The 27,211-nt window shown below is 39.8% G+C and overlaps 1 protein-coding gene across 2 annotated transcripts in view; it reads left to right on the top strand.

The window, feature by feature from the left end:
• Positions 1-514: 514 nt before the first annotated feature.
• Positions 515-27,211, top strand: part of peli3 (pellino E3 ubiquitin protein ligase family member 3) — a 38,550-nt gene continuing 11,853 nt past the window's right edge. The window contains exons 1-6 of one of the 2 annotated variants that reach the window (XM_079810445.1): positions 531-861; positions 15,242-15,435; positions 18,401-18,487; positions 21,968-22,097; positions 23,168-23,269; positions 25,439-25,660. In XM_079810445.1, the coding sequence (XP_079666571.1) occupies positions 15,263-15,435; positions 18,401-18,487; positions 21,968-22,097; positions 23,168-23,269; positions 25,439-25,660 (714 nt within the window). In that variant the 5' untranslated portion in view covers positions 531-861; positions 15,242-15,262. Of the gene's footprint in view, positions 862-15,241; positions 15,436-18,400; positions 18,488-21,967; positions 22,098-23,167; positions 23,270-25,438; positions 25,661-27,211 lie in introns of both variants that reach the window. The other variant, XM_079810446.1, reaches the window with a different exon arrangement.

The following is a 27,211-nucleotide window of genomic DNA, read 5'->3' as shown; positions in this document are numbered from 1 at the left end:
CAAAACATTGGCTTTCCATAAAGGCATAACTCTTTTTCTCAAGAATTGCACCCTATAGTGTTTGTTATATTATAAAATGTATTATATTTGTGGAGCTCTCGCTTGAATGGCATGCGCATCATCGCGCAGAAGGACGTCTTATTTAAGAGGTGTCCATAAGAGTGACACAGCACACTCGCTGCATATATTACCACAGGTGTAAAGGACTGCTCCACAGGTGTATCCCTAAATGTGGAGAATGCGGAGGATTCCACGCGCTGTCAGATCCCTCGCTCGAGCGTCACTGCGCGCGTATGTAACACCAACCCCACATCCCGAGGTGAGATCACGAAGCCTAAACTCAGCTCATGAATATTAATGAGGTCGAGTAGTCCTCTAATGGCGAAGCCAGATTTTCGAATATGAATGAGCCTCTGGCGACGTCGCGCTTTAACCGTCCAATAGCGAAGGTTCCGCTCATGAATATTAACGAGCTTCTTACCATACTAGGATCCGCAAACTCTCATCCGGAGGCGGAGCCTAGACGTGTCGTGGCACCCAAGGCGCATAATGTGGGCGATGGCAAAACCCGTCCTCGGATTTCTTTAACGGCAGAGAACTGCGAGGAAAGAGATGAGATGGGCGTGACAACGGAGTGTCTGGACTAGACTGAAAACACTCTTCTCCTGGATTAAAGATCCGCGCTGGTTTCCGTGTGACTGATGACAACGGAGTGTGGCAATGCAAACCACACGACGTGATGCGCGTGCCATCCAGTTTAACACCGCGAGTGATGAATTAACAGCACGACGCCCAATTTTAAGGCCACACGGGGATTGACAAGCCACGGATATTCAAGGCAGGGGTCTATAACATCATCAGGTGCGTATCCGGATAGTCTTTTTTTGCTTGTCCGAGATATTTATCATCACCTAAACAGTCTTCTCAATATGTCAGTGCGGAGTGCCATGTCTAGATGCGTGCGTTCTTCTTTAGGTGCTTATTTGTTTTCTAAGCAAATCAATAATTAATGTCGTTAATGTAGTGCTATTTAAATTATACTAATTATAATTCAATTATACTATTTATATCAAATTGAATTAATAATGCTTTTTTTTTCCATTGTGTATTACTTCCCAGGCCTCAGTAAGTGCATGGATACTATTATTGCTGTGATGATTCTGATGAATAACAATATGTCCATATGCAACATGCATTTTTAAACAGGATTAAAAATGTCAATATAAATAATGCAAGTGTGACACTTGCATCATGGTGACACCTTATACATTAATGATTATTAAAAAGTATTGCCTGACTTTCATATTTCGTCTGTAGTAAACGTCTCGCGTGCGTGTGTGCTTCCCGGGGGAATCAGTGGGCCTGTCATTACGTCGCGAAATTCGAATTCGAATTCGGATTTTAGAATTCGAATCTTTGGATTCGGCTGCTCTGCTCTCGAGACGCAATCCGCTGCAATCTGCCGTGTGAGAGAGCACGGGCTGGTCCACGGGTCATGCCGTCTCGAGTAAACGAGCAGAATACGAGCACTGTCTTACATAATCCTGCTTACATTCGTCTCACTGTTGCTTTTTCTAATTCATAGAAGTTGTAAACAGTAGGTCAGCAATTATTTAACTCGAATGAACAAACCATCCAATCAATTCATTATAGCAATAATGCATTCTTTATTTTGAATGTTCACTCAACATTCTGTGATGTAATTTAGATTTACAACAGGCTTGTTTTTTTCCCCATTATCTGTTCTGTAAATATTAGAGATTATTGTAAAGATAATATAAAAAATGAGGGGCTTGTTGTAAACCTAAATTGCACAACAATGTGGTTACAGTTACATCACAGAATGTTGAGTGAACAACTAAAAAATAAATTAAGAAGGTATTTTGTTTATTGTTATAATTAATTAATTGGATGGCATGCATATTTTAGTTAAATGCACAATATTGAAGATTTTGGGATTAAAACAAGCAAAATCCACTTGAACAGTGCTATATATTTTGTTGAATTGTGTACTACTTACATTATCCCAAATGTTTCCAATAATGTTTAACTCCAGAGAAATAAGCCATTTTAACAAGGATTTCCGGTTTTATTTAGTGGAAACCATGGAAACACCAAAGACACTTTAATATTTTATGTGTTTTATTAGACAGGTGAGCAAATGTTTGGATACATTCATCAACAGAAAACGAATCATTGTTATCAGGTTGTTAAGTCTGACGTCACGCGTCCACATACCACAAGAAAAGCAACAAATGGTGCTAATACACACACACACACAATGTGGTGTAATACTACAAAACAATATATAATCATAACCTTTATCTCCATACCAAAATTCCAGATGGCCAGACAGTGATTCATCTTTTATAAATCGTTAAAATATTAATCAGTCCTTCCAGAAAAATGCGGGTTTTTTTGTGATTGTTGCGGGCAAAAATCCTTGATTATGCGGCACGTTTACTTAAAGCTACACTGTGTAACTTTTTTAGTTTATTCTTAGCTAAAAACACTTAGTTCTTTCAAAAATATATGTGCTCATTAATGTATATTTACTTCTTTCAAGTAATAAAGTATTCTCGTAAGTTTATAATATGCCATTGAAAATACATACGGGTGAGGGGTTCGAATGCAGGTCGCCATGTTGCCCCTCCATCTTGAAAGTACATCAGCCAAAGAGGGACATACCCGTAAATTCAAGCTTCGCCTTTCGCGTTTTAACACTCGATGGCACCGTGTCGAATGTGGACGAGGTCGAACTGGAAGCCATGTTAATCTTGGACTAAATCGGCCACCGTAGGAGTTAAAACAAAATCGGAATTGAGAGGAACAGAAACTAATATTCACTGGATGGTCATATACATTTTTACCACTAGATGGGGGAAAATATCACACAGTGTAGCTTTAAAAAATGCGATGGAAAATGCGGGATATTTATGCAATTTTATGCAATGAAATTGCGGGAACTTGCAAAAACTGCGGTTTGATGAAAAAGAGAAAAAAAGCACTACATCACAGAAAGTGCTGGGAATATTTAAGTTCTCATCTTGTTTTATTGAAGACCTTAATAAACACATGGCTCAAATTTACAAAACATTGAGTCAAACAAGTTCTGTAGCTTTACAAAAGCAATATGCTACAAATTCTGAAAAAATGAATGTTTTACAGAGGTAGCTATACAAAACACAAAGTGCAATCTCTTAAAGGGTTAGTTCACCCAAAAATGTAAATTCTGTCATGAATGACTTCCCCTCATGTCGTTGGACACCCGTAAGACCTCCGTTCATCTTCGGAACACAAATGAAGATATTTTAGTGTAAATCTGATGGCTCAGAAAGGCCTCCATTGGCACAATGCACGGTTCACTCTCAAGACCCTTAAAAGGTACTAAAGACGTCGTTACAAAGTCCATCTCACTACAGTGGTTCTACAATAACTTTATAAAGCGACGAGAATAGTTTTTGTGTGCAAAAAAACCCTAAATAACGACTTATATAGTGATGACCGATTTCAAAACACGGCATCATGAAGCTTCGAAATGTTATGAATCAGCGAGTCGATTCATGATTCGGATCGCGTGTCAAACTGCTGAAATTTGGCGATCCAAACTGCTGAATCGACTCACTGATTCATAACGCTTCGAAGCTTCATGAGGCCGTGTTTTGAAATCTGTCAACACACCCGGGAAACTGCTTTGCGCTGTCTTTTGCTGTTATTTTTGTTGGCAAATGGGAATTTGCGTGCTTCAACATGGTTTCACCACGGGGTTTGCAGCTTTTCGATGACGTTCGCGTCGGGTAATTACGTCACTTCAAAATGTTCCCATGGCAATAGCGGGAAATGGCGGCTCTTGTGTGAAGTAAACAAACATTTTTCAACTTTCTGCTAATATATGACTTTTTTGCAACGGAAATGCGGGGATTATGAAATCATGCTAGCCCCGCATATTTTGCACGCGAAAATAGGCAATTTATGCGGCGGAAGTCTGGCGTATTTGAAAAAATGCGCACCCGGATAAATATGCGGACTTTGGCTGATTATGCATTAAATCATGCGATCGCAAAATCGCGTTTTTCTGGAGGGACTGATTAATGTCTGTGATGCTGTGAGCACAGAGACTGTTGTATAGACTGTACGTATTTAAAATGTTTAACTTTTTCAAATGTTTGCTGTTTAATATGAATAAATAGCGCTCATAAACGGCCGTCGACGGCATTCTCAAGTGAAACGAGTTGAGGCTTGGACCCGGAAACGGCGTTCCTTACGTCACGACTAGACAAGCGGATATAGCTCAACACAGTTAGTCTTATTGCTTAAATCTCGTTTTTCTTAATTTGCCGCGAATACCATGTTTTAGCATGCCTAATATCGACCTAGCGCACCGCAGTGTGAACAAGTGTCTCATAGTAGCTGTCGAGCGAACGCACAGAGTAGCATTATAACTTTCAACACACTCAAATAATATATCTAATATGATAAACCGCACATACTCATGAGCGGAAGAAGCGGAAGCGCTCGTCTGAGGCATAATAAAAGCTCTGTGAAATCAAGGCGTCATCAAGCTACGCCTGTGTTTTGAATAAGCGACCTCAAGCTCGAAAAAAATTACATATTGTGTCTTTAAATCATTGCTGAGATAGTTTTGCTAGTGTTTACAACTTTGAATGACTAACAAAACAACGGAAAAAGCAACAGGATATACGCAATTTTCCAATTATTAACAATGTGTTCATGTTCACTGTTCAGATAAAAATACATGCTTCTGATCTGATCCCCTAAACTCGTCGGACACGACATATTCAACATTAATTCAGCTTTGATTTAGACATCATTCTTTGTGTGGATGGGGAATAGCCGTATGCAACAGCAAAAATACATCTTAATAATCATTTTGATTTCCGGTAGACAAACATATACTGCACATTTACTGGAGAAGGATGCGTTCTTCTCAGTCAAATCCAGACACAATGTCTTGCTATTTTGAATGTCAAGTAGATCCATTTTGTTTTAAGGAAAACGAGACAAGCATAATGATTTTGTTTTTCCCATCGTGAACCATGTCTTAGAGGAGACATTTCTCAATTATCATTAGATTGAGAGGGACGAGTGCTCATTTAACCGAAGAGAACATCATTTCTAAATCTAGTTTTGTCTTAATACTTCTGAATGTCTTAAAATCCCCATCAAATATTTAGGTGGCTGACTCTTCGCATGGGTTTGATGTTATTATGAGGTTGGGAAAGTGCGATGAACTGGCATGATCGAAGTTTGCTTGTGTCGAGGCGTGGGATAATTATAACATGTCTGTTTGTTGTGCACTACCATGATGGTTTTTTAATAGTAGTATCAGTACGATTATGTTTGAAGATTTGTAAAATGTTCCTGTTCCTATATACATAGACCTTCACAGATTGTCTGTATGCGCTGCATAGTAATGCCCCTTGGAATTGAGGTTGGACAAATTAGCCTCGATAATTATTCGGTTGAATCATAAACAAAAGTCTTTGCAATGTCACACAGGTGACCCATATACGGTTCTGCTGACTGTGAATGCTGATGTGCTGTTAGAACAGGAAGGGTGTAAATGATAGAGCTCCTGCTGCGGAGGTCCCGGCTCTGAAGGTCACTATCATGTTTCACAATCACGATACCTCTAACGGGGAGACGATGTCAACGTGTTCTCGCTCTTTCTCGCGTTCCCTCCCTTTGGTGGCTGCAGCTCTTTCCACCGCTCGTCCAGACAGGAGCAGCGGGGTCAGACAGCACTGTAGGACACACACTCCATCATGAGTCGCACACACACACACACACACACCTGAGCTTCACAGCACAACAGACAACCGCCATGACATCCATTCAACAAGCTGCTGCTGACTACCGAGATAATGACATTATATAGTGCAGTGAGCAACACCGTTATAGATGGCGTTTTCGCATTAATTATGCAATATGCACCACTGTTGAACTGGTGCAGACCGCAGTCTATTCAGCTCACCGGAACAAATAAATGCTGTTGTTTTGTTAAAAGACAATGCGATAGACAACACGGTGCTAACGTAGAACATAGTGTCCTGTGCATACAAGAGATTTCCATCATCACAACAGTATATATTTATTTAGCCTAATGATTTACAAGAAAAGCACTCAAACATACAAAACGTTTTTGTCTGATTTGTTTATATTGAAAAATGCAAATGTGCAGTGCAAGAGAGAGAACGTCGCAACTTCGCAAGACACAAAGATTAAAATTAAAGCTGCCGTCCCTAACTTTTTTTTGGTTAAAAATGATCAATTTTTGAGCAAGTACATAACCAGCCAGTGTTCAAAGCGATCTCCTTACCTCAGCCCGATTCACAACGGTAAGCTTGTAATAATGTGTTATAGTTTGAGTGGTACTGGTGGATTTCCGTGGGAAATTCAAGCATGTCTTTGTGTCATTACGTCATGTCTGTATACATAAAGGAGTCCCGGTTAATAGGCGTATGCGAGGATGCTGCAGGTGGCGGATCATTTATAGGCTTTGAGAAGCTGTGAGAAGCAGCTGGAGTAATTAAACTTATCATTTTGATGGCGGATTATAATCCAGAAAGGACCAAATTACATCATCAGTGACACCTGGAGATTCACCCGTAGTCAAAAGCAAAAGATTAGACTGTACAGAAATTGAAATCTACAGGTAACGCTAATACACTCTAAATACATGTAGTCACGCAATGCTGATGTTGCTAACATTAAGAATTTGAGAACAAAGTATAACAATAATAATCATTTCTATGGTTTGATGTAGGGATGTCACGGTACCTAAATTCCAGTAGTCGGTACCAATATCATAAAAATTTTACGGTACTCGGTACCACAGCTAAATGTTTTTTTATTTTTATTTAACTATTTAAAAAATATATATATTAAATGTAATTTAAATCATTATAAGTAAATAATATAAACATTTAAAGGCTGTTGGCTGTTTAAAAGTAAACATTGTTTATAAAAAAAGATATCAAGTGAAAAATAATCAACCATCTAGGCATAATAATTATCATTAGTAGAGATGTATTATTACATATAGCTAAATCTACTGTAGGCTACAACAGTAGCCTGATATATTATGTCAATTTTAAAAATTTGAACCAAACCTTTATTTTGACAGGTTGCCGTGAAGACCTTTGAGTGTCTGTGTTTATGATATGACAGTTTTCTCAAATGAAACAGTAAATTCTCATGAAGGGACGGTTTATGCGTCCGTGTCCTCATATAGTGACACACGGCAGAGACTACAAAGACAGCGAGCGAGCGTCACGCGCGTGTGCGCGTGCCCACTCGCCCGCACCTCTGCGCCCCGTCATTTACACAGAGACGCAGAACATGCAGGAGTAATATTTAAATAGTATTTTGTAGTTTAATATTCACAGACACTAGTATATATTCAGCTACAGTCTTGAGCCCTGCGCTTGATAAACACGGAAGCCACTGAACGCACCTGCGGGTACCGAATACACTCGGGAGTCGGTACTACCGGTATTACAGATATGCTGGTATCGTCACATTTTTATAATTTCAGTACCGACTTGGTACCGGTACTTGTGACATCTCTAGTTTGATGTGATATGAGCCAAGCGATCGTTAGATTTAATCATCGTTGGTAGCGCGATTTATTGTAATGATTTTTTTTTCTCTCAGTTGGTCAGAACAAAAGTGGCGGACATGTTACTTACTTGTTCAGATTATATTTTTTCCAGTGACAATTCTTATTTTGGTCATACTTCCAAGACGTAGAATCTGTGATTCTAAAGTACAGTATCCACACTGGTGCTGTGAATGAATGACAGCCACACAAACAATAGTTTAATCTGCGCTGAGGAGCCGTGCCGATGCACAACCAAGGTAAAGATGATAATTGCGCAAATAACTGCAATTTCAGGTTTCAAACAGAGATGGCGACAAAGAGGCAAAACTTGTGTGTATCTGACCATTTCAGCGCAATTTGTACTCGCAAGCTTTTTGTGAGATGGCCTGTGTGTGTGTGTGTGTGTCTCCAGACCGTGCGCGCGAGTGCTGAGCGGTTTGAACACCGGCAAGACTTAAAAATAAATGCAAATGATAAACTTTAGTGATGATGCGACACTGCCTCGATTGTGCAAAGTGGCAAATCCTGTGTCAACTGTGCAGCTCGATTTTAGTGCAGATGCGATGCGCTGATGTGAAGCCATTTGAGCATTTTGAAAGGGAGAGAGAGCGCGCGCACGCGGTGATTCACGCGCGCTGTTTGTGAACTTACGTCCCACAGAAAGTTTTCAAATGACTGCGTAAGTTATTTAATATAGAAATATGAATTGTACCTCACCTTCAGCATTATAATTCTTTTACCTGCGCTGGAAAGAGAATGAGACGGTGTCGCTGCATATCATGCCCTAGCTCTCACGGCAGGTGCGGGTTTATGTGTTGTCAGCATGCGATCGGTTCATGAGATCGGCCTTTTTGGAGACCGCCGATCAATCATCCCAAAGCGATTATCGACCGATCGAGATCGGTTGCCGATCAATCGGAGCACCCCTATCCGTAACTTATATACGTAACAATGTAACACATTTGCGTAATGCCTACCACCTATGGTCTCCATTGGCTGCCTGCGAATAACACCTACTTTGGCCTGCCCTCAAACACTGCAGCTGGTTCGTGTTGTGTACATGTCGAGCAGATGTTGTTTTCTGCTCTGCAAGAGCACATTCTCTTTGTAAAGTATTATAACGGATGACCATGTGTAAATGGTTAAAATTACCACAGCGAAACAACAGCAGTATAACTTTCTGAAGATTGCTTCTCAAATCTAAATGGGATTTACAAAATGCTTATCCATTAAAAAAGGGTCAGTACCCACTTTATTTGGACCAACTTGCTCCTCCAAAATCACAACCTGTAAGTATTATTAATTATTGATGTATATATTTTCTACTGGGTGTTCAAAATACGTAGTTTTGTGTGTTATATTGTGTAAGTTTCCGGCTAACCAGCTAACTCGCATTATTAATGTCTTACGCTACTGCAAATCAGCTGTGGGCCACTATTACCTAAAACTGTCTATTAATGCAGATTGTCTGTCGTTCTTACTACTTTGAGTAAAGATAAAGGATGGAACAAGATTTGTTTTACAAACTTTAATGTTACATCAGTCATTCACGTTAGTGATTGGCTTAGATATGCACTGCTATTGATACAGTTAATACAGTTCCCGCATGTGCACCGCAATAAATTAGAAATATACGCATGGGTCTGTTGATGAACATACTCGTGCTAATGCTGATGGAGAATTACAGTTGCAACATCTCAAATGTACCTCAAACTGAGTAGTATATCACTTAGAAACGTCCTGCTCAAGTCGTTGCGATGGAGGTTCAGGATGAATAACTATTTCTTCCAATGTTTCATCATCAGACTCACGCTCTAATTGATATGGTAAAATCAATGCCATCAACTGTCTTTACAGTATCGCTGAGCTTTAGGAAGCCTCTGGAGCTGAACTTCAGTTATGGTAACATAAGGTTTCATTTCTGACACATGCTGTAAGCGGGAGACCAATCACAACAGACTGGGCTTTTTGGCCAATCAGAGCAGAGTAAGCTCGCGGAGGGATTTAGAGAGGTCGAATCTTCGGACAATTTGTTTGAGAACACAGGAACTATACACAAGAACAGACACCTAGTACCTGACAATCAGCATGTTAGACTGCTTTCTGAAAGATCATGTGACACTGAAGACTGGAGTAATGATGCTGAAAATTCAGCTTTGTCATAGGAATACATTTCTCTTTTTTTATATATTGAAATAAAACATTTATTTTAAATTGTAACAATAACATTGGGTCTTTTTTTAAATTGTAACAAATATCATTGTTTCACTATATTTAAGATATAATAAATGAGCATAATAGACTTAAGGTACATTTACACAACAACGTCGATCCGTGTGAAATGAACAGGGATCGTTTTGACGAAGTTTTTTTGCGTACAGACGACAACATTGTCAAAACGATCCCCGTTCACACGGATCCGCGAAACGAATAAAAATGCTGTATTATTCATGCCAGGCCAAAAGTTGATGTCAATTTGTAATAATAATAATTTGTTACATTTATATAGCGCTTTTCTGGGTACTCAAAGCGCTTTACATCTAGAAGGGGGGGTCTCCTCAACCACTACCAATGTGCAGACATATTGCGCCAGAACGCTCACCACACACCAGCTGATTGGTGGAGAGGAGACAGAGTGATGAAGCCAATCGGTTTATTTACATGGGGATTTTTAGGAGGCCATGATGGACAGAGGCCAATGGGCAAATTTGACCAGGATGCCGGGGTTACACCCCTACTCTTTTTCATCCTGGGATATTGAATGACGACAGAGAGTCAGGACCTCGGTTTAACGTCTCATCCGAAGGACGATGCTTTTTGACAGTATAGTGTCGCCATCACTATACTGGGGCGTTAGGACCAACACAGACCACAGGGTGAGCGCCCCCTACTAGCCTCACTAACACCTCTTCCAGAAGCTACCTAGCTTTTCCCAGGTCTCCCATCCAGGTCCTAGCCAGGCTCAACCCTGCTTAGCTTCAGTGGGAAACCAGTCTTGGGCTACAGGGTGATATGGCTGCTGGCTAAAGAAACACTCTGCACATGATGTGATCGTTTTCACAAATTTGTGTTTTTTGTAGTTTACATGGAGATGATAACGGTCTCGTTTTCAAAAAACTTGCACTTTGAATCCCGTTTTCAAAAGTCTACGTTTTCAGGACCCCAAAACGCTGTTGTCTAGTTTTTAATTGAAAGAGGTGTTGTGTAAACGGCCCCTTATTTCAAAAACATTTAAAAATCATACTGACCCCAGACCTTTGAATGGCAGTGTATATAAATATACAACGGTTACAGGGTTACAATGACGGACAGTCACTCTGTAGACATTTTATACAATATCTAATAGTTATTATAACTATAATACTTAAGTAAGGGTTAACGTGTACAGTGAGTTGTTATTACAAAATAAAACCCTGACAGGGTAATCGGGATGTACCATCTTGAATTTATTTTGCAATAATGACACTATTGCAAAACACTAACAAAATCTTAACCTCAATTTTTTTTATGTGGTAACATCTAAATTAAAGTCAAAAATATTATTAAGCATCACTAAATCAACTAAATAAATTAGATTACACCAATACAACTAAAGGGTTATATCAGGTAGAAATAGTAACAATTGCAGGTTTCCTCTTTTTACTACCCGCCAATTAAATAAAGAAATATTACTTATATTATATGAGAACAAAGAGACCACTGAGAGATATCAAAATTGCTTGTTATACATATATATTTGACCACAAATTGCTGCCAATGACCAATCAGAAGCAAGTACTCCTGTGCAATCATATACAATAAAGACCATTGTAGACACTATGAATACACAATTGTACATCATTGCAATTATGAGATGCCATCACTCGAGCTGACTCCCGCAGATAATACATTCTGCTACCTATACAAATTCCCTTTACAACAGCATCTCAAATGTGTGAAAGCATAACAGAAATACTATTGTTTGCAGACAGAACAACAATGCAGACAGAAATTTTGCAGCCGTACAAGCATTCAAGATGTGTAACAAAAAAATGCAGCTCCAACAAAGCTGCGAAATAGCTAATGATCTGCTGAAAAGCAGATATAGATTTTGAAGAATTAAGTCTGGCAAGCCTGGACACGAGTAAGCCTCATAAGTTATTCGTGAGATCATTTCCTTGTGCGTGTATATTTAGAACCCACTTCATCTGGCTCCTGATAGAGATGGATGAGGCAGACTCGCTCTCTGTCTACCCCGCGCGCGGTCTCACACGCCGCACCCGCTCACCCCGCTGCAGAGGCAGCATAGAGGATTGTGGGAATGAGGAGAGAAGGTGACGGGAGATCATACAGTAAGCAAGGAGGACATAAAATCAGACCGGAGGGGGGATGTAGTGATCTGAGAAGGGGAAATGAAGGGAATAAAGAAGGAGAAGTACCTGCACTATGGGACTTGAGTCTTTTAATAAAGGCACTAGAAGTGAATGAATTATTAATAAGCTGCCCAATAATGCGTGCAGAACAGTTAGAGCTCAGAGACGGTGCTTGTCCTTTTATTACCGTCATGCACTATACGTTACGGTTGTTGTGTCTGGAAAGATCTCATTCCATAATGGTGCGTCTTGTCCTCACCACCCCTCCTTATCCCTGCATTCCTGTTGATCTCCCTTCCTATATCTCTCTCGTTCCCTCTTTCCTCCCCCAGGTTGTGGGCTGATCAGAAATTGCGTGGCACGGTACAGGCAATCCATCACCCTGCCAAACCCAAGCGCACACACACAATCTCTTCGTAACAGTGTTTGTTCATCTCTAGTAATCTCCTGTTATCTACAATCTGCTGTTTTGTAAGCACTATATGTATTACACCTCCACATACCCTTCTCCATCCCGCTTGCCCTCCATGCTCCTCTCCCCTCCATCACCTGCACCACCATGCTATTTCTATTTTTGTCCTCTCTCAATTTCCCTCCCTCTCCATGCTCACCCCCTCATCCTCCAGTCCACCTCTCACCATTGCACACCCACAGTCGTGCAGTGCCATAATAGCGCAGAGATTGGCTCATCTGTGCTGTCCGTCATCTCTAAACCAGTGAGCTTCCTGTGAAGGCGAGGGTTTGCACTCGGTTCAGATTAATTTGCTGCATAAAGGAGCCTGGAAGAAGGAAATGGACAGATAACCAGTTGCTGTTAATGTTTTTGAACTACATAATTGTATTATTTTGTTAATTTAGTTAAATATCACACGTACAGTTCTGCTAAAAACAAACTGCACTGCAAGATGCTTATCATAAAATGTTATTTTGTTTTTTTATTTAGTGCTACTGTGAGAAAGCTTCATATCAGATATTTCCAGACAAAGTAATGAAATTGCATAATAGATCCTTTTTACTCTTCGCCTTAAAGGGTTAATTCACCCAAAAATGAAAATTCTGTCATCATTTACTCACCCTCATGTCGTTCCAAACCCGTAAGACCTTCGTTCATCTTAGGAACACGAATTAAGATATTTTAATTTCCTCCATAGACAGCTATTTAATTAACACTTTCAAGGCCCAGAAAGATAGGAAAGACATCGTTAAAAATAGGCCATGTGACTACAGTGGTTCAACCTTAAATTTATGAAGTGTCAAGAATAATAATAATTTGTTACATTTATATAGCGCTTTTCTAGGTACTCAAAGCGCTTTACATATAGAAGGGGGGAATCTCCTCAACCACCACCACTTATTCTGTGAAAAAAAAAAAAATTTAAAGCTGCATGCAGCGATGAAAGGGCCCTCGCACCCGGGACCACCGCCACCCAGTGGCCTCAGGAAAACCGCGAATAGTGGGCGACATGCATTTAAGCGGGCGGCCGAATTCTCCACTGAATTTGTATGTCTGTGGGGTGTTTTGTGTGTGTTGGAGCCATAGACTGTAAAAAAAATATGGACGTAGTGTCCGTGACTTCACCCATAGGATTCTGAAGAGAGTTTTTGAAGCCTCATAGTCGGCCGTTGCCATCTTGGCAGCGCGTCACCCCGGATAACAGAAAATGGGCAAAGAGGCGGGACGTGGCTGGAGCTGAGGTGACGTGATGACTAACAGAGAGCAGACAAACGGCAATCCACCTGTCACTCAAAGTGGCCACGCCCTTTATTGTGCAGAACTTTTAAACTTTAAGCTTTAAATAATGTAAATGAATGAGCTATTACAATTAGCCCCCCCCCCCACATTTGTCATGAAGAGCATGAAATTAGCTGTATAGACCAAAAACACAATTTGTACCAGGCTGTAAACATGTTCTTTTATGCTGTAAAGTTGGGCATTTTAACATAGGCTCCAAAAAGCAGAATCTCATTGAGTCCCGTCTCTAGTGGCCAGTCGATGAATTGCAGTTTAAATCAGCTGGTGTTGCTGTATGGCACGTTGTAGAGTGCCCTCTGGTGGACAAACTATGAAACGCCAACACTCAATGTGTTTGAGCGGTGTTTTGTCCGGTTTTTTTTTATATTCATTTATCGGCCATCATAAATTCCGATACCGATAGTTTGGAAAAAGCCTAATATCGGCCGATAATATCGTCCCGCCGATATATCGGTCGGGCTCTAGTTGCTGGCGATTAATGGCCACCAGGGCTTGACATTACATTTTTTGCTCACCAGCCACGTTGGCTAGTGTTTTTCCAAAGTTACTAGCCACTCAGTAACTTTTCACTGGCCACAGTTTTTACATTGATACCATGGGGAAAAACTGCCATATGGATATTTTTAATAGTATCATATAACATATCAGCAGGTATATTAGGCTGCTGTCACTTTAAGACCTGTCGCACGGATCCATTATACTGTTACACACGAGTTCTCTTTCTCAATAGTTTACATTCACTTAAAACATAACTGATTGTGTTTACACGAATACTCGCCAAGACCAGCATTTTGACATTATTTTGTGTGTATTCGACTGTTTAAATGCAATAAGCAGCGAAAAAGAACTCAATTTATGATACAAATTTTAACTGTTACACCCCTAATGGGCAGAGAGTCTAACAAACAAACAATGGCGGACGGACTGCAACAGACCGATAGATAGATAGATAAATAAATAAATATATATCAATGTTTTCCCCCAAATTACACACATTAGGCACTCAAAGTAATGACAAAGTAAGACCAATTTATCTAACAACAGTCAGTATCGAACCATTGAAATGCCACTGCTGTGACTGTTTCCATTAAGTCTGTATGAAAAACAACAATAAAGTTCTTTGCACTGGAGCACTTGACTGTGTGTTTGCAGAGAGGTTGTTACTCTCCTGGGATTGGTTAAATCTCCTGTTCCCGACAGGTTGTCAATTGATGGTTGGCTGCTTGTTGACTTCAAAACACTGCAGAGACAGCCACACTATCTCAGGCTGTTCTCACAGGATCAGCCGTTACATAAATACATAACAGCTGAGCCATGATACGCCTGTTGTTGTTTGTTACAGGTGAAGTAACTGGTGGGGGGAGGACTGGGATACAGATAAGAATCGTACTGTTTTTCCATTTCCTCTCCCTATAGCGCTTATTAGATAAAGCTGTCATTTCACTGTGAGAAAACAAGCAAATGTGAACAACAATATCATTCACATTCTTCCCTTCTCTGTCTCTCTCGTAGCTGCGAGTTGTTCTTGTGGATATGGTTTTGGAAGGGAGCTCCGAAGCTCTTTGCCCTCCTCCGTCCCTGGAGCTGCGTCCATCATGCAACAAGAACCAGCCGTCTCCTCCTCTGGGATCAGGATCTCAGTCCCATGATGCTCTCTGCCCTGAGGACAAGGAGCCCATCAAGTACGGGGAGCTGATTGTACTGGGGTAAGACAAAGTCCACAGCAACCCCTGAGGGAATAATAGTAATATTAAAAGGATGAAAATCTATCTATCTATCATCTCTTATGCTCACCAAGGCTGCATTTATTTGATAAAATATACAGTAAAAACAGTAATATTATGAAATATTAGTATAATTTTCTATTTTAATATATTTTTAAATTTAACCCATTCCTGTGATCAAAGCTGAATTTTCAGCATCATTACACCAGTCTTCAGTGTCACATGATCCTTCAGAAATCATTCTAATATGCTGATTTGCTGCTCAAGAAACATTTATGATTATTAACAATGTTGAAAACAGCTGCTTAATATATTTGTGGAAACCATGATAAAAAAATGTTTTTATGATTCAGGATGAATTATTCATTTAATACAGTCTATATATATAATGAAAGTAAATGGGGTCCAATGTAGCAAAGTACTTTCACAAAGAAAGAAAGTCATACAGACATGATGTCAGTTACCACAGTAATTTCAATTTTCAACTTTTTTCAAATTTCAAGTAATTTCAAGTCAGTTTCGACTTGTCGTTTTTTTTTATAGCTGCAGTTTGTAACTTTGTAATTTTTTGAGCAAGTTCATAACCAGCCAGTGTTCAAAACGATCTCCTTACCGTAGGCCAATTCACACTGGTAAGCTTGTAATAATGTGTTATAATTTTTGGTAGCTTTCTGTTGGAAATACGAGCATGTCTTTGTGTCATTACGTCACGTCTGTATGCATAAAGGAGGAGTCCGGCTAGTAGGCTATATCATGCGAGGATGCTGCAGGTGGCGGATCATTTATAGGCTATTATCACAGCAGCTGGAATAATTAAACAAAAAAAATTGATGGCGGATTGTAATCCAGAAAGGACCAAACGACAATAATCAGTGACAACTGCTACAGAAAAAAAGATTTGTATTTCAAAGAGAGCCAGTTCTAAGGAACATTAATTTCCTTTTTTGGTTAAAAGAACAATTTCTTTAGAATGGTATTACAATTAGTGATTAGACTGTAAAGAAATTGAAACCTACCGGTAACGCTAATACACACTAAATACACGTAGTCACGCAATGCTGATGTTGCTAACATTAACAATTTGAGAACAAAGTATAACAATAATAATATTTTGCACGGTTTGATGCGATGTAAGCTAAGCTCCCCCTAAAATTGCCTCATCGACACGGCATCCTCAATAAACCTGTCTCCGGCGTGATGACTCAGATTGTTCGAATATTACAATTTAATAATTGTTAAACCGATATATCATCCTCAATAAAACCGTCTCCGGCATGATGACTCCGATATTTTGATTATTCCTATTTAATAATTATTTAATCGACACATCATCCTCAATAAACCCGTCTCCTGCGTGCTGCCTCCGATCTTTTGAATATTGCACTTTAATAATTGTTTCATCAATACGGCATCCTCAATAAACCCGTCTCCGGCGTGATGACTCCGATATTTCGATTATTCCTATTTAATAATTATTTAATCGAGTATAATTGAGCCTGGTTTCTCCCAAGGTTTATTTTTCTCCATTAGGTCACCTGATGGGGTTTTGGTTTCCTTGCCACTGTCGCCCTCTGGCTTGGCTTGCTCAGTTGGGGACACTAAATTTCTCAACTAAATATCCAAATAAATCTAATTATTAAACTAAACTACTGATCTAATTACTGATCTAAAGCCCACATTGTCACTGTATGATAACTGAAATGAGCTGATGACACCACCGTTTTCTCCAGAAGGCTATACGGCTGATTACAATTCTGTTGCATTATTTTCCTGTTTAACACTGTGAAGCTGCTTTGAAACAATCAGCATTGTTAAAAGCGCTATATAAATTAAGTTGACTTGACTTGACTTGACTTACTTTAGATTACATTTTCCGATGAAATTTTTTATTTTGGCCATACTTCCAAGACGTAGAATCTGTGATTCTGAAATACAGGATCCACACTGGTGCTGTGAATGAATGATAGCCACACAAAACATTAGATTAATCCGCTCTGAGGAGCCGTGCCGACGCACAGCTCATGTAAAGTTTTTGTCGCTTATAACATGCCTTTTGAAAAAACAACACGCGTCAAACATCTTCACAAACTAGTAATGTGATGTGTTCATAAACCTATTGTCCAGCAAAATACAATGTTTAATAATATGTTTTTTGTGGCTTCTTATCACAGAATGTCAATCAGCACTGCATACTTAATTATTATGAAAATACCCGAGAAGGCTTGAAGAACTAAATTAGGGATGCACCGAATCCAGATTTTTGGGGTTCAGCAGAATACCGAATCCACTGGTTAAGATTCGGCCGAATCCGAAACCGAATACCGAATCCTGCTCCCATCCTCAGTCCATTATCACAGTAAACACATTAACGAAGTAAACAACGTCCACAGCAGTGTAGGGATGCTATTGACCATTTAACCGTTAACCAAAAGTAAGAACTTTGACCGATTAATACTGCCAGTTAAACGGTTTAAATGTTTTTAACGCTTTTTTGTTTGTTTGTTTTTTGATGCATGGTTAAGAAAAATATGCTGTATAGCGTTATTTGTTCACTCACGGAGCGCGTCGACATGTGCAACCACAAACCAGATATATCTCGCAAAATGAAGCAATGGAAAAGCTTACTGTGTGGGACCATTTCGACAAAAAATACAGCAGTAGTACAAGCTCCTGACTGGTGGAAATATAATAATAATTATTATTAGCCATATTAATATATAAACAAAAAAATTTATATACCCACTTTTCAATTGTAAAAATAAAAAAAACAATAATAAATCGCAATTGCAATTTTAACCAGAATAATTGCAATTAGATATTTTACCCAAATCGTGCAGAAATAGAAATGCATAAATCCGAGTCTGAGGACGTGAACATCACGGGTCGCCATCTCATGATTATGGTTATGACATGGCGTAAATGTAGCAAAAACGTTGTTTTGGTTCAGGAGGACCTGTAAAAGGCGGCTGCTGTTCGTTTGCCGTGCTCGGTGGCTGTCTGTCTACAACTCTGTGCAGGCTCATGGAACGCAGAGGTATGGAAATACATATGCTGACAGGCAGGTAGGACATCGAATCGGACCGAATACAATGATTGGAACACTTTTTGGACTTCCACTGATGATACATGTAAAAAAATATATATATTTATACCACTTCTATTATTGATAGCTATCAAGATGTGCAGAGAGTTTCAATCAGAATCACAAAAATACACACAAATAATACACACTTTTTGCAATTAATTCATTTGTTGCTTTAGCGGCAACAACAAAAACCACATCACATCTGTGCTTTATAACTCTCTGTACTCTGAACTGCCTTAGATTTCCACTGTAACTTGTAAGTGCATTAAAATTGTAATTAATCAAAATGAGTAATATTATACCCCACAGTTTGTTGAGCCCAGAAGAGATTTTGCAGATTATTGAGTAGTTAATGGATTGTGTCTGAACATATTTAGTAATGATGAATGAATGATGGTATACTCGTTGTTGCTGATGTCGAAGGTTTAATTTAAAACCTTTGACATCAGCAACACCGGGTTTATCATCGTTGAGGTTTAACTGTATCCACACACGTTAGAACTGTTAGACACTGTCTCAGATTCCTGACATCCATTTGTCTGAATTACAGCTCCTCCACTCAGCCAGCGTTCTGCTGAATGCAGGAGTTCAGTGGGAGTTCAAGGGTGAAATTACCCCTCGAATAAATATGACTTCAATTAACATCTTTTCTCACGGACGGATGAACGCCACGTCATCCGGGCCAATTGGTTCCCCTGGTGTACCTGCGGCCGGTTTTCCTGACTTATCTTTAGATTTCAGCTGCGGATGCAAAACACTTCATTTGACTGCCAACAAAGATGTCATTCAAATCGCACAGCCATGGAGCAGAGCGGAGCAGTGAATGTTTCCAGTGCCAGGAGGGGGAAGAAGGTTTAACCCTTGAGCAACAAGAATTAGAACGAGCGAGCACATAGTGGTGTTTGTATTCCTCACAAGTGTTCACATCTATATTCAAATATATTCAAATGTGTTGGGAAGATGATATGTTGTAGATGTACAAATATGTGTTGACGGATCTGCTGTCTTTAACTGTGATAATAATAAGAAATGTTTCTTGAGCAGCCAATCAGAATATAAGCATGATTTCTGAAGGATCATGTGATACTGAAAGGGATAGTTCACCCAAAAATGAAAATGCTGTCATCATTTACTCACCCTCATGTCGTTCCAAACCTGTAAGACTTTGTTCATCTTCAGAACACAAATGAAGATTTTGTGTGAAAAAATGAAGATCTTTTTGATTAAATCTAAGAGATTTCTGTCTGTCCATTGACAGCTATGCTACTACCACTTTGACACTTCAAAAAGTTCATAAAGAGATCATAAAACTAACCCATATGAATTTGAGGGGTTTAGTCCAAATCTTCTGAAGAGACTCGATCGCTTTATATGATGAACAGATTGAATTTAGGCTTTTATTCACATATTCATTAATCAACTCACACATCAGTTATGGTAAACGAAGCTCAAGCATCGCTTGACGTGCGAGAACCAATGAGGTTCATTCTCGTGTTACGCATCACGTTTGAGCTTCAGCAAGAACCAATGAGGTTCATTCTCGTGTTACGCATCACGTTTGAGCTTCAGCAAGAACCAATGAGGTTCATTCTCGTGTTGCGCATCACGTTTGAGATTCAGCAAGAACCAATGAGATTCACTCTCGTGTTACGCATCACATTTGAGCTTCAGCAAGAACCAATGAGATTCACTTTCGTGTTACGCATCACGTTTGAGCTTCAGCAAGAACCAATGAGGTTCATTCTCGTGTTACGCATCACGTTTGAGATTCAGCAAGAACCAATGAGGTTCATTCTCGTGTTACGCATCACGTTTGAGATTCAGCAAGAACCAATGAGGTTCATTCTCGTGTTACGCATCACGTTTGAGATTCAGCAAGAACCAATGAGATTCACTCTCGTGTTACGCATCACATTTGAGCTTCAGCAAGAACCAATGAGATTCACTTTCGTGTTACGCATCACGTTTGAGCTTCAGCAAGAACCAATGAGGTTCATTCTTGTGTTACGCATCACATTTGAGCTTCAGCAAGAACCAATGAGGTTCATTCTTGTGTTACGCATCACGTTTGAGCTTCAGCAAGAACCAATGAGGTTCATTCTCGTGTTACGCATCACGTTTGAGATTCAGCAAGAACCAATGAGGTTCATTCTCGTGTTACGCATCACATTTGAGCTTCAGCAAGAACCAATGAGGTTCATTCTCGTGTTACGCATCACGTTTGAGCTTCAGCAAGAACCAATGAGGTTCATTCTCGTGTTACGCATCACGTTTGCGATTCAGCAAGAACCAATGAGGTTCATTCTCGTGTTACGCATCACATTTGAGCTTCAGCAAGAACCAATGAGGTTCATTCTCGTGTTACGCATCACGTTTGAGCTTCAGCAAGAACCAATGAGGTTCATTCTCGTGTTACGCATCACGTTTGAGATTCAGCAAGAACCAATGAGGTTCATTCTCGTGTTACGCTGCACGTTTGAGCTTCTGTTTATGTTCGCTGATCAATGTGTGAATAAAAGCCGAAATTCAATCTGTTCACATATAAAGCAATCACGTCCCTTCAGAAAATTTGGACTAAACTGCAGATAATGAAGTGAATGGACAGGTGAACTCAAAATAAAATGAGTATATCACAGCTTAACATGTTTTGTTATTTTGCACATTATCAACAATCTAAAATGGGCCAGATTTACTAAACAGGGCAAATTCTCCTCTCTCCTCCCATAAATGTTGTGCCTGAAAGGAAACCTCCTACAAATGCATAAGCAATAAGGTCAGCCGCAAAAATAACTCTGCCTATGCCTTTTCAGCGCTAATTTTTCACTGCGTGTCTTTAGTAAATCCTGACAGTAGGTTTTTTATTATGCTGGCGCAAGCTGTTAGTGAGTCTGGCCCTAAATATTATATTTCCAGTGAGGGTAGAATTGACACAAATTTAGCTACATTTAAAGGACAATATCATCACCAGATACTACAGCTGAAACAAAAAATTCTAAATTACCACTGCCTCCCTGTGAGATGAAAGGAGGTATAGAGAGCTCATTTAAGTGTCTGGACTATTGATCGTTGTCTAGATGAATTATAAGATGGCTTCGCCTCCTCATTGACAGACTCTAAGAGGCCTGTATCAGCCATTTTGTGGACGGCTCATGACTCCTGTCATAGTATCGACGGAGAGATAGATTAATGCCATTTAATTATTTTTAAGTACACGCCAATGCTCTTAAGGGAAAACAAGTCATTCATGCCTAGTCTTTGTCATCCCCAAGACAATAGTCTGTCCTCAATCTGTCAGCTCTATCAAAATCAGTCAGCGAGTGAGGTGCTGCTTCTAAATTAAGCATCAAGTGTGTTTTGATTAATTCATTCTTTATTGTTCAAAGCATTTGCAAAGCTTATATTGTACTATTGTGGTTTGGCTACACGCAGGCATAATGGATCACTAGCTAGCGGGGACAAGGGCCGCAGGAGGAGTCGGCTGGCCCTTTACAAACGGCCCAAATCCAACGGCGTCAAACCTGATGTCATCCACAACGTCTCCACACCTCTGGTGTCCAAGGTAAAAGCTTTTGCGTAAATTCCTTACTTTTTCTATGCCTATTTAATATGAAAGTGTTTAACGTTAAAGTGCCCCTATTATGCTATTTTTGCATCCAAGTGAAAAAACAGCTTTTTTCATAATATACATTGCAGCATCATTTTCTCACAGTGTCCGAAACGGTTCAATCAAGGATTCAGTCTCTCTAAACCCCTCCTTTCCATGATCCTACTCTGCTCTGATTGGCCAGACAGCTCAGTCTGTTGTGATTGGTCTACTGCTTACAGTGCGTGTCAGAAACAAAACGCCTATTAGCATATCTGAATCTCTGCTCCGGATCTTCCTCAGCACTTGATACACAGTGATACGAACAGTAACAATGGCATCAGTTTTACCGGATCATGTCCTCATCCTTTTGAAATTCATGCAAAGAGTATATGCTTCGCAGTGCAGAAAACAGTGTCGACAACACGAGCCAAACTCTTTCAGTCTCAGCTTCGTTGTTTGTTAACGTTGTTTGCAGGCAGTGAAAGAAGACCATAGTCTGGCATTATGCTAATTTGTTACAAACCTATGTAGGTTCGTACAGGAGGTAAGACTGGAATTACTGACAACTTGTTTCAGGCGGTTAAGTATCTGTTATTTCTTTTGGGAGACAATAACTCTCTTTTATACTTTGATATTTGAAACTTTACTTTCACAAATGGCTATATTACACACTACATAAAAGGTAATATCTGAAAAAGGATAATAGGGGCACTTTAATGTCTTAATACTAACACTTGATACGACAAAATACTATATCTCAAAACATAAATAAAAAGACAAAAGAATCTATTTCCAAAAGATGTGAAATCTGTTCCAGCATAAGTGTCCTCTTGACCCACCCACTAAATTCTGTAAGAGTCATTGCGTAACATTGCAACCAACGAGTGTTTTGCCAATCTATTGCATAAGGTACTTGCAGGTTCCCTAACCTTATGTTCCTCTGACTTGTTAAGGAATGCATAATGCAACAAAGGCCATTAGTCAAAGAGTTTTGTGTGCGTGTGTGTGCGTGCGTGTGCGTGCGTGCGTGTGTGTGTTTGCAGGCCCTTAGCAACAAAAGCCAGCACAGCATCTCCTACACACTGTCCCGGAGTCATTCTGTTATAGTGGAATATACACATGATCCCAACACCGACATGTTTCAGGTGAGCAAAACATCATACCAGGACCAGAAGAGAGGATTCTTGCATTTCACATCAACTGCCTGCTCAAGTCTAATCATTGAGTTCATTAAATATGTCTACAAATAAACTTTAATTAATTTAATACTGTCTTAGTGGTGGATGTCTTTATCTTCCTATATTTTTGGCCTCAATGATGTACAATGTCTTTGTTTTTTTTCCCAAAAATAAACATTTTGTTGTAATTTATTCACCCTCATGTCATTCCAAATCTGAATGACTTTCTTTCTTTCTTTCTTTCTTTGAGACACAGAAAATAAGCACTTTTTAATAATGAACTGGTTAGTGATGCATCAGTATTAAAGAGTCATTTTGTCATGACTGATACATTAAGTACAATAGTAGGCAATATTTTAATTCTACATTATTTTATTCTACATTAAAAATACATCAAATTAAAACCCAAAAAATAAAATCAATATTCATTAAAGGATTAGTTCACTTTAAAATGAAAATTTTGCCTTACAGTATGAAAGATGGATGTTCATGTAACAGTGTTATTATTAAATTATTAGCAATGATACAAATACAATTTAAGTAAGCATTAAAGTGTCAGAAATCAAAGTGTAAAACTAGGAGGAAATTAGCATGCACAATTAAAGGGTTAGTTCAACCAAAAATGAAAATTCTGTCATTAATGACTTCCCCTCATGTCGTTCGACACCCGTCAGACCTCCGTTCATCTTCAGAACACAAATGAAGATATTTTAGTTGAAATCTGATGGCTCTGAAAGGCCTCCATTGGCACAATGCACGTTTTTTTTTTAGTCCTGTAATTTCCGTTATTACAGTTAACTATGCGAAGTGATATGGAACTGTAATGCGGTCAAGAGCTGCCTGGAACTACGTTCGCTGTGCGTCTCCCAGAAAATAATTGCACACCTCAGAACGTTCATCAACCAATCAGATTCAAGCATTCAACGGCCCCGTAGTATAAAATGTATTAAAGACGTCGTTACATAGTCCATCTCACTACAGTGGTTCTACAATAACTTTATGAATCGGCGAGACTAGTTTTTTTGTGCAAAAAAAACCTAAATAACGACTTGTATAGTGATGACGATTTCAAAACACGGAATCATGAAGCTTCGAAGCGTTATGAATCGGTGAGTCGAATCATGATTCGGATCGCGTGTCAAACCGCCAAACTGCTGAAATTTGGCGATCAAAACTGCTGAATCGACTCACTGATTCATAACGCTTCGAAGCTTCATGATTCCGTGTTTTGAAATCGTCATCACTATATAAGTCGTTATTTAGGGTTTTTTTGCGTACAAAAACTATTCTCGCCGATTCATAAAGTTATTGTAGAACCACTGTAGTGAGATGGACTTTGTAACGACGTCTTTAGTACCTTTTAAGGGTCTTGAGAGTGAACCGTGCATTGTGCCAATGGAGGCCTTTCAAAGCCATCAGATTTCAACTAAAATATCTTCATTTGTGTTCCGAAGATGAACGGAGGTCTTACGGGTGTCAAACGACATGAGGGTAAGTAATTAATGACAGAATTTTCATTTTTGGGTGAACTAACCCTTTAATATCCAATATTGATTGATTCCAATAAATAACATAAACTTGGTAATACTACAGTAAGGTCGTGTTAGTTAACACTGACTAATGCATTAACTAACATTTGTTACAGTGTTTATTATTATTTGTTAATGTTAGTTAATAAAATACAACTTTTGATTGTTAGATCGTGTTAGCTCGGATCTATTAAATATTATTATTATTTGATCAAAAATAAAGTTGAAATGGTGATATTGTGAAATATTATATTTCAGTGTAGTTTATTACTGTGATGGCCAGAAACATTTTTGTTGCTGATCCCAAACATTAGAACAGTAGTGTATATACTGTGCATCCCTAGTGCGTGTTGTTATTTTCCATGAAATTACAGTGAATGGTGATGCTTTCAAGCTTCAAAAAGAACACTGACACACCAAAAACACATCATAAAAGTGGTTATTTAAATTGCATGGAAAAGAGCAACCAGAACATTGTGGAAAAAAATTTTGTTTGTGTTCCACAAAGGAAAGAAAGTCATATGGGTTTGGCACAACATGAGGGTGAGTAAATAATGAGACATGTCCTTTAATATCCCACTTACTCTTCTTGTTAATGTGTCTTTAGATCGGCCGTTCCACAGAGAGCATGATAGACTTCGTGGTAACAGACACAGCGAGCAGTGGCACTGGAGGACAAGGGCAGGGGGGCGCAAATGGAGAGGGAGGACAATCGGCCCAGAGCACGATCTCACGCTACGCTTGCCGCATCATGTGTGAGCGTAGTGCTCCGTACACAGCACGAATATATGCAGCGGGCTTTGACTCTTCCAAAAACATCTTCCTTGGGGTGAGTCATATCACAGCCTACTGAGTCATAACCACATTTACTAATGCAGAATCTTTGCCAAAGTACAGAAGACGACAACTCAGCTCAATGGGATTATTTACAGTGATATCAAAGAAAGCGACACAGACGGAGAGGACACATTATTTTCCCACTGTTTTGCCTGTTAAAGTCTGTTTGTGTTGCCTTAAAGGGATAGTTCACCCAAAAAGGAAAGTTGTCATCATTTACTCACTGACCCTCATGTCGTTCCAAACCCGTAAGACTAATGATGAGTACATAATGACAGAATTGTCCTTTTTGGGTGAGCTATCCCTTTAATAGGCAATGAGAATTAGGGTGTTCACACTTGGCAGGTTTGGTTCTCTTGTGTGATTGCTCTGTTAGTGCAGTTCATTTGAATAAGTGTGAACACTGCCATCCGAACCTTGGTGGGCACCAAACAAGCAGACCAAAGTTGAGACCCACATTCCGCAACACGGTACCAAAGACATCTAAACAAACCAAAAACAGGATGTGAGGCCACAAGATGTGACCCTAAAAAGGACAGAATGCTCAAGCATATGTAACCCCTCCTGTTTGAACCGCCCGCTCCAAGCGGGACTCGAACCCGGTTCACCAGCATGAGAGTCGGCCACTCTTAACAAGGAGGCTAAAGGCTGCAACCTCTAGCGTCAGTCGCTAGAGCATCTCTTGAGATCAGAGGAGTGAGGTTTACTTGCACAGCAACTACTAGCTGGCCTGCTTTACACTCACCCCCTAAACCTCACTCCCATCCGGGTCACGGCACCAATGTAACCCCTCCTGTTTGAACCGCCCGCTCCAAGCGGGACTCGAACCCGGTTCACCAGCACGAGAGTCGGCCACTCTTAACAAGGAGGCTAAAGGCTGTAACCTCTAGCGTCAGTCACTAGAGCATCTCTTGAGATCAGAGGAGTGAGGTTTACCCACACAGCAACTACTAGCTGGCCTGCTTTACCCTCACCCCTGTAAACCTCACTCCTATCCGGGTCACGGCACCAATGTAACCCCTCCTTTTTCGGACCGCCCGCTCCAAGCGGAGCTCGAACCTGGGTTTGCCGGCATGAGAGTCGGACACCCTAACAAGGAGGCTAAAGGCTGCAACCTCTCGAGATACACATACATGGGCTGTGTCCGCAATCGCCACCTATACCCTTAAATAGGGCACTATTTGAGGGGACAGCCATTTGTAGTGGTTTCCAAACCATAGTGGAAATTACCAAGTGCACTCATTCAATCCCTTTATGCACCGCAGTAAAAGTTACAGAATACCCATAATGCACTGTGACGGTCATGCAGAAAAAATTCCTGCATCTTGCCAGAAGAATAGTGGTATGGGGGCGATTTCGAACACAGTTGTTTTTCTCGTCATAGTTGCGATTTTGCCCATTACAGTTCAATACAGTGAACACTAAGCGAACCAGGACTAAATGTATCATTTATTTGGTCCAGACCAAAAGTACCAAGGGAACAGAATTACAAGTGTGAACACTCCCTTAAGCTTAAGTTCACAGTAAAATTTCAGTTTGGCCT

Source organism: Gobio gobio (genome assembly GCF_949357685.1).
Source record: "Gobio gobio genome assembly, chromosome: 2".
In the NCBI taxonomy this organism is placed as follows: domain Eukaryota; kingdom Metazoa; phylum Chordata; class Actinopteri; order Cypriniformes; family Gobionidae; genus Gobio; species Gobio gobio.
This window is presented reverse-complemented; position numbering and strand designations above follow the sequence as displayed.